We start from the raw sequence: 12,848 nt of genomic DNA, 5'->3' as shown, positions 1-12,848 counted from the left end.
TGCATTATGTGAGGACATTTCATTTTGTAACCTTTCATTTGAATAGCTTCCATGAATTCAGTTGATGTTTTTTAATTTTTTTTTCATAGACTTGTAAAGTTTAATAAAATTGCTTTTGTTTATCTATATTTTTGTCTGCTTATTGTGTACTAATTTGGATAACTGGTATGTGCACACTAGTAATATACCTATTTTTAGAGAAAGGAACACTACTGTGGACAAGAGTTTTTCCCCTATTGTAAAATCGTATCATAATTTAGTCCAGATTCATCATTTTTCAAGGTAGTTTGTCAGCAAAGATAATGTCTCAATACTACTGTCACACAGGGTCAAAATAGTACTATGGGAGCACACAGGGGGGTCTATATACTACTGGGAAGGATAGCACAATTTTTAATGAGTCAACCTAAAGCGGCTTAGGTTTAATTATTGTCATATAGGTAGAATCATTTACTTAAAAATCTACGTATTTTTAATAACCTATACGCACACTGGAACAAATAATCAGAAACACATTTTATAACAATCACAAAAATTTGTTACATCAAGTGCTGAAATGTGGTCTATAAGTTGACAACATACCGAATGTACCCTGTAACAATCATAAAAAACATTAAACAATTTAAAACAAAAAAAAAAAGTCCGAAGTAAGAAGGTCAGGGAAGATCATCGGCCATATCTGCTGCACAGAAGTCATAAGCTTGTCTAAAGCCAACATATTCCTGGTTTTCTTCGGGAAATGCTTGTCTGACTTTGTTTACTGCACAAGCAGGAATCGGTCTGCGCTTCTTCGGGCCCAGATAACCATGCACCCACATGGTAAACATTCTATATGCAGCTTTTCTAAAGTTTCTGTAAGACAAAAAATATAATCAATAGGCTATCAATCTATAATTAATAGTATCTATCAATATGAAAAACATCATTACCTGTTCTCCATTGGAGCTGTATGTGTGTTTCCAAAGCACCTGTACATTTCACAAATTGTTAATTGCGCCTTGTTCAAACAAGTTTCGACAAACATGTTATGATCTGTTATGCAAGATATTGTGTCATCTTCTTCCAGTTTCATTGTAGCCATATGTACATCGCGACAGCATATGCACTCTTCTGTTGTTGGCAAAAGTATACAGTTGCCACAATGACACCAAGAGTCCACAGGATTTTTGGATGTAGAAGGTCTGGGTTCTTCTCCCATTCTCAAAGGTTGGAGGGACAAAATATAATTTGGATCCTGAAAGGGTCTTGACATTTCATTCAGTTCTTTATGTAAAATGGCTCTCTATAAAGGGAAAAAAATAGCATGTTACTAAACAGCAGTCAAATCATTGTGTTAGCATAAGAAGTTGATTTCAACTCTTAGGGCCCTATTTCACAGTAACGATAATCGGCCGGATCGGGCCCATTTGGCCTGATTCGGCCGATTATCGTTCGGTGAAATAGAGAGAATGATCAGCCGATGTTAGTGTCATCGGCTGATCGTTCATTTAGGGCCAGACCTAAAATCATCGTTCCCCCACCGCGCATCGCTACGGTTGAATAGCGGTGCGCGGCGGGTGACCGACGATTTGAGAAGCAGCAGCAGCAGCAGCATACATTACCTGGCTGCAGGGCTTCTCCTACGCTGTATCTTCTGAATGGCCGGTCAGCCGCTGCGGCCTGTGGATTGGCAAAGTGTGGCGTGTCAGCTGACCGGCCATTCAGAAGATAGAGCGCAGGGGAGACGCGGGGACGAAGACTGAGCGAAGGAGAAGCCCTGCAGCCAGGTATTGTATGCTGCTGTAAGGGCTGCAAGGACATCGGTAACGATGTCCCTGCAGCCCTAGCTCAACAATCATGGGGCCGTGGAATAGGCCCAGTATACGAGCGGCGATCTAGCAGATCGCCGCTGGGTTACATCGTTGATCGGGCCTTCCGCGGCCCGTGGAATAGGACCCATAGTCTATGGGGGAAATATATCAAACAGGTGCAAAGTAGAATTTTCTTATTTGCTGCTAGCTACCAACCAGATTCCACTTTTCATTCCACACAAAATCTTTGAAAAATGAAAGGTGGAATCTGATTGGTTGCTAGGGGCAACAGAGCCGAATCAACTGTACATCATGCTTGATAAATCTCCACCATTGTAACCTTTTTAGTGTAGTCCCTAGGGCTGGATCCAACTTCTTTACCGATATTCCAATGTGTAAGACTAGCTTTCTGATGAACCATAGCATGCTTGCGTAGCACTCTTCTGTAGTGTTACATGATAGTAAAAGTCGAAACAAAAAGGCGATCTCTGAACAGACCTCGTAAAATACTTGCCACTATTTTAGTTACATAATAAAGTACCTATCCACAGGTAACGCTTCTTTGGAGCGCTGGGCTCCCTGACTCAAACCTCAAGGGTATATCGGGTATATAACGGTAAATAGTTGCAATTATTTTACGTGGTCTGTGCAGAGATCTCCTTTTTGTTTTGACTTTTTACTATCATGTAACACTACAGAAGAGTGCTACTCAAGCATGCTATGGTTCATCAGAAAGCTAGTCTTAGACATTGGAATATCGGTAAAGAAGTTGGATCCAGCTCTAGGGACTCCAGTAAAAAGGTTACAATGGTGGAGATTTATCAAACTGGTCTACAGTAGATTGACTGTTCACAACCACATCAGGTGAGCCGAAACCTGGTTGAAGTGCTAGACTGTGTCACCCTATGAGGCACTCTTGCCTTTTTTTTTTTCTCTCCTAAGATAGTAAAATAATGACTGAAAGTAAAACATGTACATGTTCATGAAAACATCAGCAGCCTTATTCAGTCTTATTTTCCTTGTCAAGTTATAGTATACCTGTTATTCAGTAAGTCAGTGGTCACGTAGTGCATCTATGCTACAATTTTTTTAATATGATACTGGATGATAATAATATGATAAAGTACAAAACAAAGCTTACCTTTTGTGCTCTCTTTTTTTTCTCCTCCTCGGAAAGAAATGGAGAAATTCTTTTCAATCTCTTTTCAGTCTTCTCAGACGATCTTTTTCTTTTTGAAGCCATAGTGGTTACTAAACAGTAATGAGTAGACATAGTTTAGAAAATATATATTTCTCTATTCTATAGAGCAGACGTGTCACAGTCAGGCCCTCCTGCTTTAGCTTTGGCTGTCCAGACATGATGGGACTTGTAGTTTAGTTTGGTCCGATTCTTTCTGCACAATTGTAAAGCTGCATACTGCATCCGTAAGTAGATCACTTTGAAGACATCGCACCCAGAAGCTCTGATAAACTTTTATTTTTGTGCTTCAAACTGTGTTAGTCTACTCTTGGACAGGATCACTGCTACTCAGGGCAATGAGTACAGTTTGTGAAGGTAGATTGAGGGTTTTCTTGACAAGTGTAATACAGCTATTCAACGCGGCGACAGCGAGCGGGTGATCGCTGATCGTCCGGGCAGCCCATCGCATACAGCTGCGTCTGCTGCCGATGCTCCTATCCGATGGAGCGACGGCTGCCGATCGCTGCTATATCACTCGCTTGTTTTTCTACATGTTGAAAAACAAGTGACTGCAACGAACAACCGACATGAACGATGTCGGCTGACCGTTGCACTCTTTTCCACGGGACAATTATTATTCGTAGCGGACGATATTTTGTACCGTAGAATAGGGCCTTTAGCTTACTGACAAAATGTAAAGGTTTGCTGTATGGTGGTGGGGACAGGGGTGTAAGGGAACCCCCAAAGCAGCAACGATGGCTAGGTATCAGTATGGTCTACCTCATTTTTTTCTTTTTTGGAGTATTGTCTTCCAGAGCAGTATGTAATATATCCACTTACAATGGTTTGGTGATATTTTTTTGGTCCCTTGTATTGTTGCATTTTTTGTAGTGGTGTTTTGATAATATGCCATCTGAAATAGCTCATTACTTAGGCCTTGTATACAGATAAACAACATTTTTACTTGGATATTTGTTAGTGCTGTATCCCACATTGCATTTCAAATAGTGTAATGGACATACATCCTGTGATGCCTGAGAAACACTCGAGCATCAACAACAGTTGCTAAATAGATGAGGGAGTAGACTAGAGATGAGTGCAACTGTAGTATGCGTTGTCTGTTCGAGTGTTTGACCCTTTATTACAGGTGGTTGTTCAATTTGGATGCAAGCCTAAGGTGGCATTCCCAATAACAAGTTATTTTTGTACATCTTATTCTCCTAGAGGCCTTGAAACCTCAGGGAAGTTACGCGACTACCTCCTGGCTTGCAGCAAGGTGACTAAAAGTGTTAATTCCACTTGAATCAGTGTTAGAAAAAATTTCAAGTGGTATCCGTAGCTATGTGAACTGCACTTATAGTAGTTGGATAAGTAAACCAAGTAAATCATAATTCAAAATTAGGTGGTATGTTTACATGGCTTGATCTAAAACAACTATTGTCTGTGCTAATATTTCCATTTCGATTGCACTCAATATGCAAATGTAAACAGACCTTTTCAAAAAAATCACAATATAAGGCCAAGTTCACAGAAATTACTTATCATGCAATGCAAGTGGACCACGCGTTATGGACGGTGCTTCAAGTTCCGGATCTCTTTTTCAATTAATAGGTTGTCTGGTGCGCCCTCCCGCATAAAGAAATGACATGCCAATTTTTCAAATAAATTGCCAATACCATTCACTCAGCATTCCACTCCAGGCGTCTTGAAAAGTTGGATGATGCCCTAATGCAACCAGGAAAACACTGATCTAGCCTCTGGCTATATCCATTTTTTCAAGGAGGCCCTAGGACAACATCCAATGTATTAGACATTTAGTTTATCAATAATTGCTGAATGACCTTGATTTCTTATACAGTCTATTTCCCACAAACTAGGGACGAGCGAATTTACAGTAGAGGCAAAGCGCTTAGTTCCTATTTGTATTCTGCTCATCAAAGTGTGGGCCACTCCTTTCCAGGTGCTAGGAAAAGATGGATCCCCTACTGGGAATTTTATCCAAGTTTCCCAGGACTGGATACATTCATTTACAGCACCTGGGAAGTAGTTGCCTAGCAGCCAGACAACTATAATGGATAAAGCCGTGTATACTTGTCCCTATTAGTCAATTGCAACATACCTTGATAGAACCAAAGTAAAAAAAGGTAATTTCATAGGGGTTGCGGTGGCGTGTCTTATTGTGTATACAATTAGTGTACATCCAGTTTCAATTTTGAGGCAACAAATACCCACATATGATCATACCTTTTGAGAATAGTTCACACTATAATTCAAATCACAGATTTTGGCATTCACAGGCAATAAACAATGAAATAAAAAATTATTCATGTGGTTCTTATTTATTTTTATTTTGTCTTGGACATAGAGGGATGACAATATGAACATCAAACAATATTCGCTATCTTTTGAATATAAATCGTAAAATAATGTGTGCCATCTACGTAATTGAAAGTTGCATTACTTATGTTATAAACACCTAAAATCCTATCCTTGTGAACATAAGAAGAATACAGTAAAGAAAGAATAAAAAAATAAATAAATAAATAACTGTGATGAAAAAAAGGATATTCAAGTAATGACATTTTCTTGTTCACACACGACCAAAGTGATACATTTTCTCCTTAGATTGGATGGAAGTTCGGACCAAGTTTGCATTTTTATCACATAAGCCAAAACACCAGGGGGAAATGGTAAAGCAGGTCAAGCCACATTCAGTTTCTAAAGGATAATTCCGTCTTAGTTCAAATTTCACAAAACTAAACAAGAGGGGGGAAAAAAAAAAGAAGAGTAATAAACAAAAATGGAACGTTATGAATAAAATTAACAATAAATAAATAATCTGATTCTTTACTAGTCACTATTTTTTGTTTTGGTTACTGCACACTCTCCGACTGCCTTATAAGGCTATGTTCACAATAAACAAGTCATCACACCGATCTATGGTAGAGCACATGTTCCTACGCTCTCTACTAAAAGATGTGAAGAATCACTTCTGAGCATAGACAGCTGAGGCACGTGCTCTCCCATAGACAGTCTATGGCACAACGAGACAGTCAGGATTCTCCACAACGGAATTCCACCGGATTTCCGCTGTGTGAACATACCCTTATACAAACTGTATTCTTCTACTGTTCATGAACCACACACACCGCCAACTGCTATGTAACCACACACACCGCAAGCTGCTACTCAACCACACACCGCAAGCTGCTACTCAACCACACACCGCAAGCTGCTACTCAACCACACACCGCAAGCTGCTACTCAACCACACACACACACCGCAAGCTGCTACTCAACCACACACACACACCGCAAGCTGCTACTCAACCACACACACACACCGCAAGCTGCTACTCAACCACACACACACACCGCAAGCTGCTACTCAACCACACACACACACCGCAAGCTGCTACTCAACCACACACACACACCGCAAGCTGCTACTAACCCACACACACAACGCAAGCTGCTACTAACCCACACACACAACGCAAGCTGCTACTAACCCACACACACAACGCAAGATGCTACTCAACCACACACACCGCAAGCTGCAACTCAACCACACACACACACCGCAAGCTGCTAGTCAACCACACACACCGCAAGCTGCAACTCAACCACACACACCGCAAGCTGCAACTCAACCACACACACCGCAAGCTGCTAGTCAACCACACACACACCGCAAGCTGCTAGTCAACCACACACACCACAAGCTGCTACTCAACCACACACACACCGCAAGCTGCTACTAAACCACACACACACCGCAAGCTGCTACTAAACCACACACACACCGCAAGCTACTACTCAACCACACACACCGCAAGCTGCTACAGAACCACACACAGCTTATGTGTGTTCTGGGAGGGATTGCTGGGGGGGGGGGATGTGAGCTGGGAGGTGGATTGCTTGTGGGGGGGGTGCTCTAGGTGGTGTATAGCAAGGGGGGGGGGGGTTGTCTGCTCTGGGAGGAATTGCTGGGTGGGGTGGTATGTGCGCTGGGAGGGATTGCTGGGGGGTTCGTGCTTTGGGGGTGATGCTTGCTGGGGGGGAAGTGCGCTAGGAGTGATTGCTGGGAGGGATCCCTGGGGGGGGGGGGGAGTTTGCTGGTGGTGCTTGTCTGCTATATTTGGGGGTGTGGATTGCTGTGAGGGATTGCTGGGGGGGGGGGATTGCTGTGAGGGATTGCTGTGAGGGATTCCTGGGGGGGGGGCACAACGAGACAGTCTATGGCACAACGAGACAGTCAGGATTCTCCACAACGGAATTCCACCGGATTTCCGCTGTGTGAACATAGCCTTATACAAACTGTATTCTTCTACTGTTCATGAACCACACACACACACCGCCAGCTGCTATGTAACCACACACACCGCAAGCTGCTACTCAACCACACACACACACCGCAAGCTGCTACTCAACCACACACACACACCGCAAGCTGCTACTCAACCACAACCACACACCGCAAGCTGCTACTCAACCACAACCACACACACACCGCAAGCTGCTACTCAACCACAACCACACACCGCAAGCTGCTACTCAACCACACACACACACCGCAAGCTGCTACTCAACCACACACACACACCGCAAGCTGCTACTCAACCACAACCACACACACACCGCAAGCTGCTACTCAACCACAACCACACACACACCGCAAGCTGCTACTCAACCACAACCACACACCGCAAGCTGCTACTCAACCACACACCGCAAGCTGCTACTCAACCACACACACACACCGCAAGCTGCTACTCAACCACACACACACACCACAAGCTGCTACTAACCCACACACACACCGCAAGCTGCTACTCAACCACACACACAACGCAAGATGCTACTCAACCACACACACCGCAAGCTGCTAGTCAACCACACACACACTGCAAGCTGCTACTAACCCACAGTCAACCACACACACCGCAAGCTGCTACTCAACCACACACACACTGCAAGCTGCTACTCAACCACACACACAACGCAAGATGCTACTCAACCACACACACACCGCAAGCTGCTACTCAACCACACACACACCGCAAGCTACTACTAAACCACACACACACCGCAAGCTGCTACTAAACCACACACACACCGCAAGCTACTACTCAACCACACACACACCGCAAGCTGCTACAGAACCACACACAGCTTATGTGTGTTCTGGGAGGGATTGCTGGGGGGGGGGATGTGAGCTGGGAGGTGGATTGCTTGTGGGGGGGGTGCTCTAGGGGGTGTATAGCAAGGGGGGGGGTTGTCTGCTCTGGGAGGAATTGCTGGGTGGGGGGGTATGTGCGCTGGGAGGGATTGCTGGGGGGTTTGTGCTTTGGGGGTGATGCTTGCTTGGGGGGAAGTGCGCTAGGAGGGATTGCTGGGAGGGATCCCTGGGGGGGGGGGGGGGGGGGGGGGGGGTTGCTGGTGGTGCTTGTCTGCTATATTTGGGGGTGTGGATTGCTGTGAGGGATTGCTGGGGGGGGGGTTGCTGTGAGGGATATTGCTGTGAGGGATTGCTGTGAGGGATAGCTGGGGGGGGATTGCTGTGAGGGATTGCTGGGGGGGGATTGCTGTGAGGGATCCGTGGGGGGGGGGTTTGCTGGTGGTGCTTGTCCGCTTTATTTGGGGGGGGGGTTTGCTGTGAGGGATCGCTGGGGGGGGGGATTGCTGTGAGGGATTGCTGGGGGGGGATTGCTGTGAGGGATTACTTGGGGGGGATTGCTTTGAGGGATTGCTGGGGGGGATTGCTGGGGGGGCGATTGCTGTGAGGGATAGCTGGGGGGGGGGGGGATTGCTGTGAGGGATAGCTGGGTGGGGGGGGATTGCTGTGAGGGATTGCTGGGGGGGGGGATTGCTGTGAGGGATTACTTGGGGGGGATTGCTGTGAGGGATTGCTGGGGGGGCGATTGCTGTGAGGGATAGCTGGGGGGGGGATTGCTGTGAGGGATTGCTGGGGGGGATTGCTGGGGGGGGATTGCTGTGAGGGATTACTTGGGGGGGATTGCTGTGAGGGATTGCTGTGAGGGATAGCTGGGGGGGGGGATGGCTGTGGGGGATTGCTGTGAGGGATTGCTGGGGGGGGTGATTGCTGTGAGGGATTGCTGGGGGGGGGATGGCTGTGAGGGATTGCTGGGGGGGGGATGGCTGTGAGGGATTGCTGGGGGGGGATTGCTGTGAGGGATCCGTGGGGGGGGGGATTGCTGTGAGGGATCCGTGGGGGGGGGGGGGATTGCTGTGAGGGATCCATGGGGGGGGGGGGGGGGGTTTGCTGGTGGTGCTTGTCCGCTTTATTTGGGGGGTGGATAGCTGGGAGGGATTGCTGGGGGGGGATTGCTGTGAGGGATTGCTGGGGGGGGGGGATTGCTGTGAGGGATAGCTGGGGGGGGATTGCTGTGAGGGATTGCTGGGGGGGATTGCTGCGAGGGATTGCTGGGGGGGATTGCTGTGAGGGATTACTTGGGGGGGATTGCTGTGAGGGATTGCTGTGAGGGATTGCTGGGGGGGATTGCTGGGGGGGATTGCTGGGGGGGATTGCTGGGGGGGATTGCTGGGGGGGGATTGCTGGGGGGGGGGATTGCTGGGGGGGATTGCTGTGAGGGATTACTTGGGGGGATTGCTGTGAGGGATTACTTGGGGGGGATTGCTGTGAGGGATAGCTGGGGGGGGGGGGATTGCTGTGAGGGATTGCTGGGGGGGGATTGCTGGGGGGGATTGCTGTGAGGGATTGCTGGGGGGGGATTGCTGTGAGGGATTGCTGGGGGGTGGATGGCTGTGAGGGATTGCTGGGGGGGATTGCTGTGAGGGATTGCTGGGGGGATTGCTGTGAGGGATTGCTGGGGGGGATTGCTGTGAGGGATTGCTGGGGGGGGGGGATTGCTGTGAGGGATTACTTGGGGGGGATTGCTGTGAGGGATTACTTGGGGGGATTGCTGTGAGGGATAGCTGGGGGGGGGATTGCTGTGAGGGATTGCTGGGGGGGGATTGCTGTGAGGGATTGCTGGGGGGGATTGCTGTGAGGGATTGCTGGGGGGGGATGCTGTGAGGGATTGCTGGGGGGTGGATGGCTGTGAGGGATTGCTGGGGGGGGATGGCTGTGAGGGATCCGTGGGGGGGGGGGGATTGCTGTGAGGGATCCGTGGGGGGGGGGGGGGTTTGCTGGTGGTGCTTGTCCGCTTTATTTGGGGGGTGGATAGCTGGGAGGGATTGCTGGGGGTGCTTGTCCGCTTCGGGGGAGGGGGGGGGTGTTAGTGCCGCGGCTCTGCACAGCAATGCAGATACCCTGCATGATCTGTGCCAGTGATAGCCCAGTGCGCGGCGCCCGGCTCTACTAGACAAGGCAGAGTACGGGCATATGACATTTCAGCGGCCAGTTACTGTCCTCCGTAGTAGGGGGCTGGGGGGGAATTGCTAACGGTGTCTGGAAGCTGGGGCAGAGCGGAGCAGCACACAGGCTGTGTGCACTACATAGCCTATTGCCGCGGCGCTCCGCTCTGCAATAGAAGGCAGAGTGCGGGGGTAGCAGGTAGGGAAGCAGCAACTGACCTTCGGGGGGGAGCGGGGGCTGGCGGTCAGTCTGTCTGCTTTGTCGGCCTAACTCTGCAGCTTGGATGGGGGGAGTTGGGGGACAGAGCGGAGCGCTGTGGCTGTACAGAGTTATCCCGACAAAGCAGACAGGCTGAGTGCAGAGCATATTGCCGCGGCGCTCCGCTCTGCCTAACAAGGCAGAGTGCGGGGGTAGGAAGTAGGGAAGCGGCCACTCACCGTCAACAGGGAACCCGCTCTTTACCACCACCGGAACTCTTTGCCGTATCTCTCCTCGCTCAGTCTTCCACTGGAAAGATGCCGCCGCCCACTGTACAGCCTGGTTCATTACAGGCTTCAATAAAATGGCGCCGCCACCCTGCCCCATGTATTTATGTTCTGTACTGCGCATGTCTATGCACATGCGCAGTACACAGTGATTGCACCTCCAATGTAAGTGAACCAGACGGACTCCGTCGGTTCACTTCAATGATGTGGAGGTGCCGTATAGTGTCTGTGTGTGTGTCGTGAAATGACGTCACACACAGACACTATAAACATGGCAGCCCCCTGTGCAGCAATACATTTTAGAAAAAAATACCCAAACGCTACATAAAAAAAAAAAAAAAAATCCCACAGACTTATTTATACTTATTACTTTTCATAGAAAAAAAATCAAAAATGTGACACTGTCCCTTTAAAAACGACAAATCCGATCTAAATGAAAAATAGCACACCACACAACGCTGAGGGCTTCGAAACGCAGTTTGAACGGAGTGTGTGCGCAAAGTGGTTCGGGCTATATTACGCGCAGAAAAATGGCATTTTTCATACCTTATTTCATATCATACGTCATGGTGCTTGTTCAAGTAAAAAGTGTCCTTTTATCTACTGCAGATTGTATTAAGTTGGCGTGTCCTCGCGGCATTAGCGCCACTTTGCCCCGCCCACAATTGCACTGTTGGTCCCGCCCCCTTGACGCCCATTGGTTGGCCGACGTATAGGGGGTGGGGTCTAGACCTTTCGGACAGCCTGTTCCAATGGCTGGCGAGGGGGCGGGGCCAACTGTGGCGTTGTGGACGGGGCTAAGTGGCACTAATGTCGCAAGGCCCCACCCACTTAACTCAATCTGCAGTTGATAAAGATGACTTTTTACTTAAACAAGCACCATGACGTATGATATAAAATAAGGTATGAAAACCGCTAAATTTACCCTTTACACCTGTGTAGAGATGTCAGAATGCAAAAAGGAGGTGACAGTGTTAAGGATCTTCCATATATTACATCTTTTATTGGCCAATAGTGGACATGTGACTGTGGATGTTGTGATACATTGCCTGACAAGACCTTAGAGTTCCTGTTGGCTGCTATATTTCAGCTATTTGCATATGTGCTGCGATTGGCTGTTAGCGGTTAGAGTGTGGCCATTATTTGCAATGGGCCATTATTTTCTATGGGAAATTAGGGGTCTTTAAACGTAAATTTCTTAAAAACGACAAATCCGATCTAAATGAAAAATAGCACACCACACAACGCTGAGGGCTTCGAAACGCAGTTTGAACGGAGTGTGTGCGCAAAGTGGTTCGGGCTATATTACGCGCAGAAAAATGGTTGGAAGAAGAAGAATATGGATTACAAATAGTGCTTTTCAAGCACTATAAATATAGTGAAAGTGCCAAAATAGTGAAAAAAATATTGTTGAGAAGAGACAAGTTGAGCATCAGTTGATTGCTCGCCTCTCAGGCCAGTATTGTTGAGAAGAGACAAGTTGAGCAGCAGGAGGAGGCAGCAGTTGATTGCTCGCCACTCAGGCCAGTATTGTTTAGAAGAGACAAGTCGAGAAAAAGGAGGAGGCAGCAGTAGATTTCTCAACAATACTGGCCTGAGAGGCAAGCAATCAACTGCTGCCTCCTCCTGCTGCTCAACTTGTCTCTTTTCAACAATACTGGCCTGAGAGGCGAGCAGAGACAAGTTGAGCAGCAGGAGGAGGCAACAGTTTATTGATTCCAGTCCATTATTATTGAGGAAAGGCTACTTGAGGAGGAGGAGCCAGCAGTTGATCGATTCCAGGCCAGTATTATGGAGGAGAGGCTAATGAGGATGATGAGGCAGCAGTTGATCGATTTCCAGGCCAGTATAATTAAAAACGGACTACTTCAAGAGCAAGAGGAGGCAGCAGTTGATTGATTCCAGGCCAGTATTATCGAGGAGAGGCTAATTGAGGAGGATGAGGCAGCAGTTGATCGATTCCAGGCCAGTATTAAGTAGAGGCTACTTGAGGAGAAGGAGGAGGCAGCAGTTGATTGATTCCATGTCAGTATTATTAAAACAGACCAGTT

At 47.6% G+C, this 12,848-nt stretch overlaps 1 protein-coding gene across 1 annotated transcript; it reads right to left on the bottom strand.

Annotated features, from left to right (window-relative positions):
* Nucleotides 1-568: 568 nt before the first annotated feature.
* On the bottom strand, nucleotides 569-3,083 carry LOC138775382 (uncharacterized). The gene is made up of 3 exons (XM_069955925.1): nucleotides 2,932-3,083; nucleotides 930-1,282; nucleotides 569-852 (listed from the first exon to the last, which is right to left on the bottom strand). Exons 1-3 carry the CDS (start codon nucleotides 3,061-3,063, stop codon nucleotides 657-659), a joined length of 681 nt encoding a protein of 226 aa, XP_069812026.1. The 5' UTR covers nucleotides 3,064-3,083; the 3' UTR covers nucleotides 569-656.
* Between the last annotated feature and the right edge of the window lie 9,765 nt (nucleotides 3,084-12,848).

The sequence above is a fragment of the Dendropsophus ebraccatus genome, unplaced genomic scaffold (assembly GCF_027789765.1).
Source record: "Dendropsophus ebraccatus isolate aDenEbr1 unplaced genomic scaffold, aDenEbr1.pat pat_scaffold_1588_ctg1, whole genome shotgun sequence".
Lineage (NCBI taxonomy): Eukaryota > Metazoa > Chordata > Amphibia > Anura > Hylidae > Dendropsophus > Dendropsophus ebraccatus.
The sequence above is the reverse complement of the archived record's forward strand: the minus strand, read 5'-3'. Positions and strand labels throughout refer to the sequence as shown.

Coding starts and splice junctions, on each gene's coding strand:
- LOC138775382 (XM_069955925.1), bottom strand. CDS start 3,063: ATGTCTACTCATTACTGTTTAGTAACCACTATGGCTTCAAAAAGAAAA. Junction 1,283..2,931: donor AAAAAAAGAGAGCACAAAAG/GTAAGCTTTGTT, acceptor TTCCCTTTATAG/AGAGCCATTTTACATAAAGA. Junction 853..929: donor ACAGCTCCAATGGAGAACAG/GTAATGATGTTT, acceptor TTTGTCTTACAG/AAACTTTAGAAAAGCTGCAT.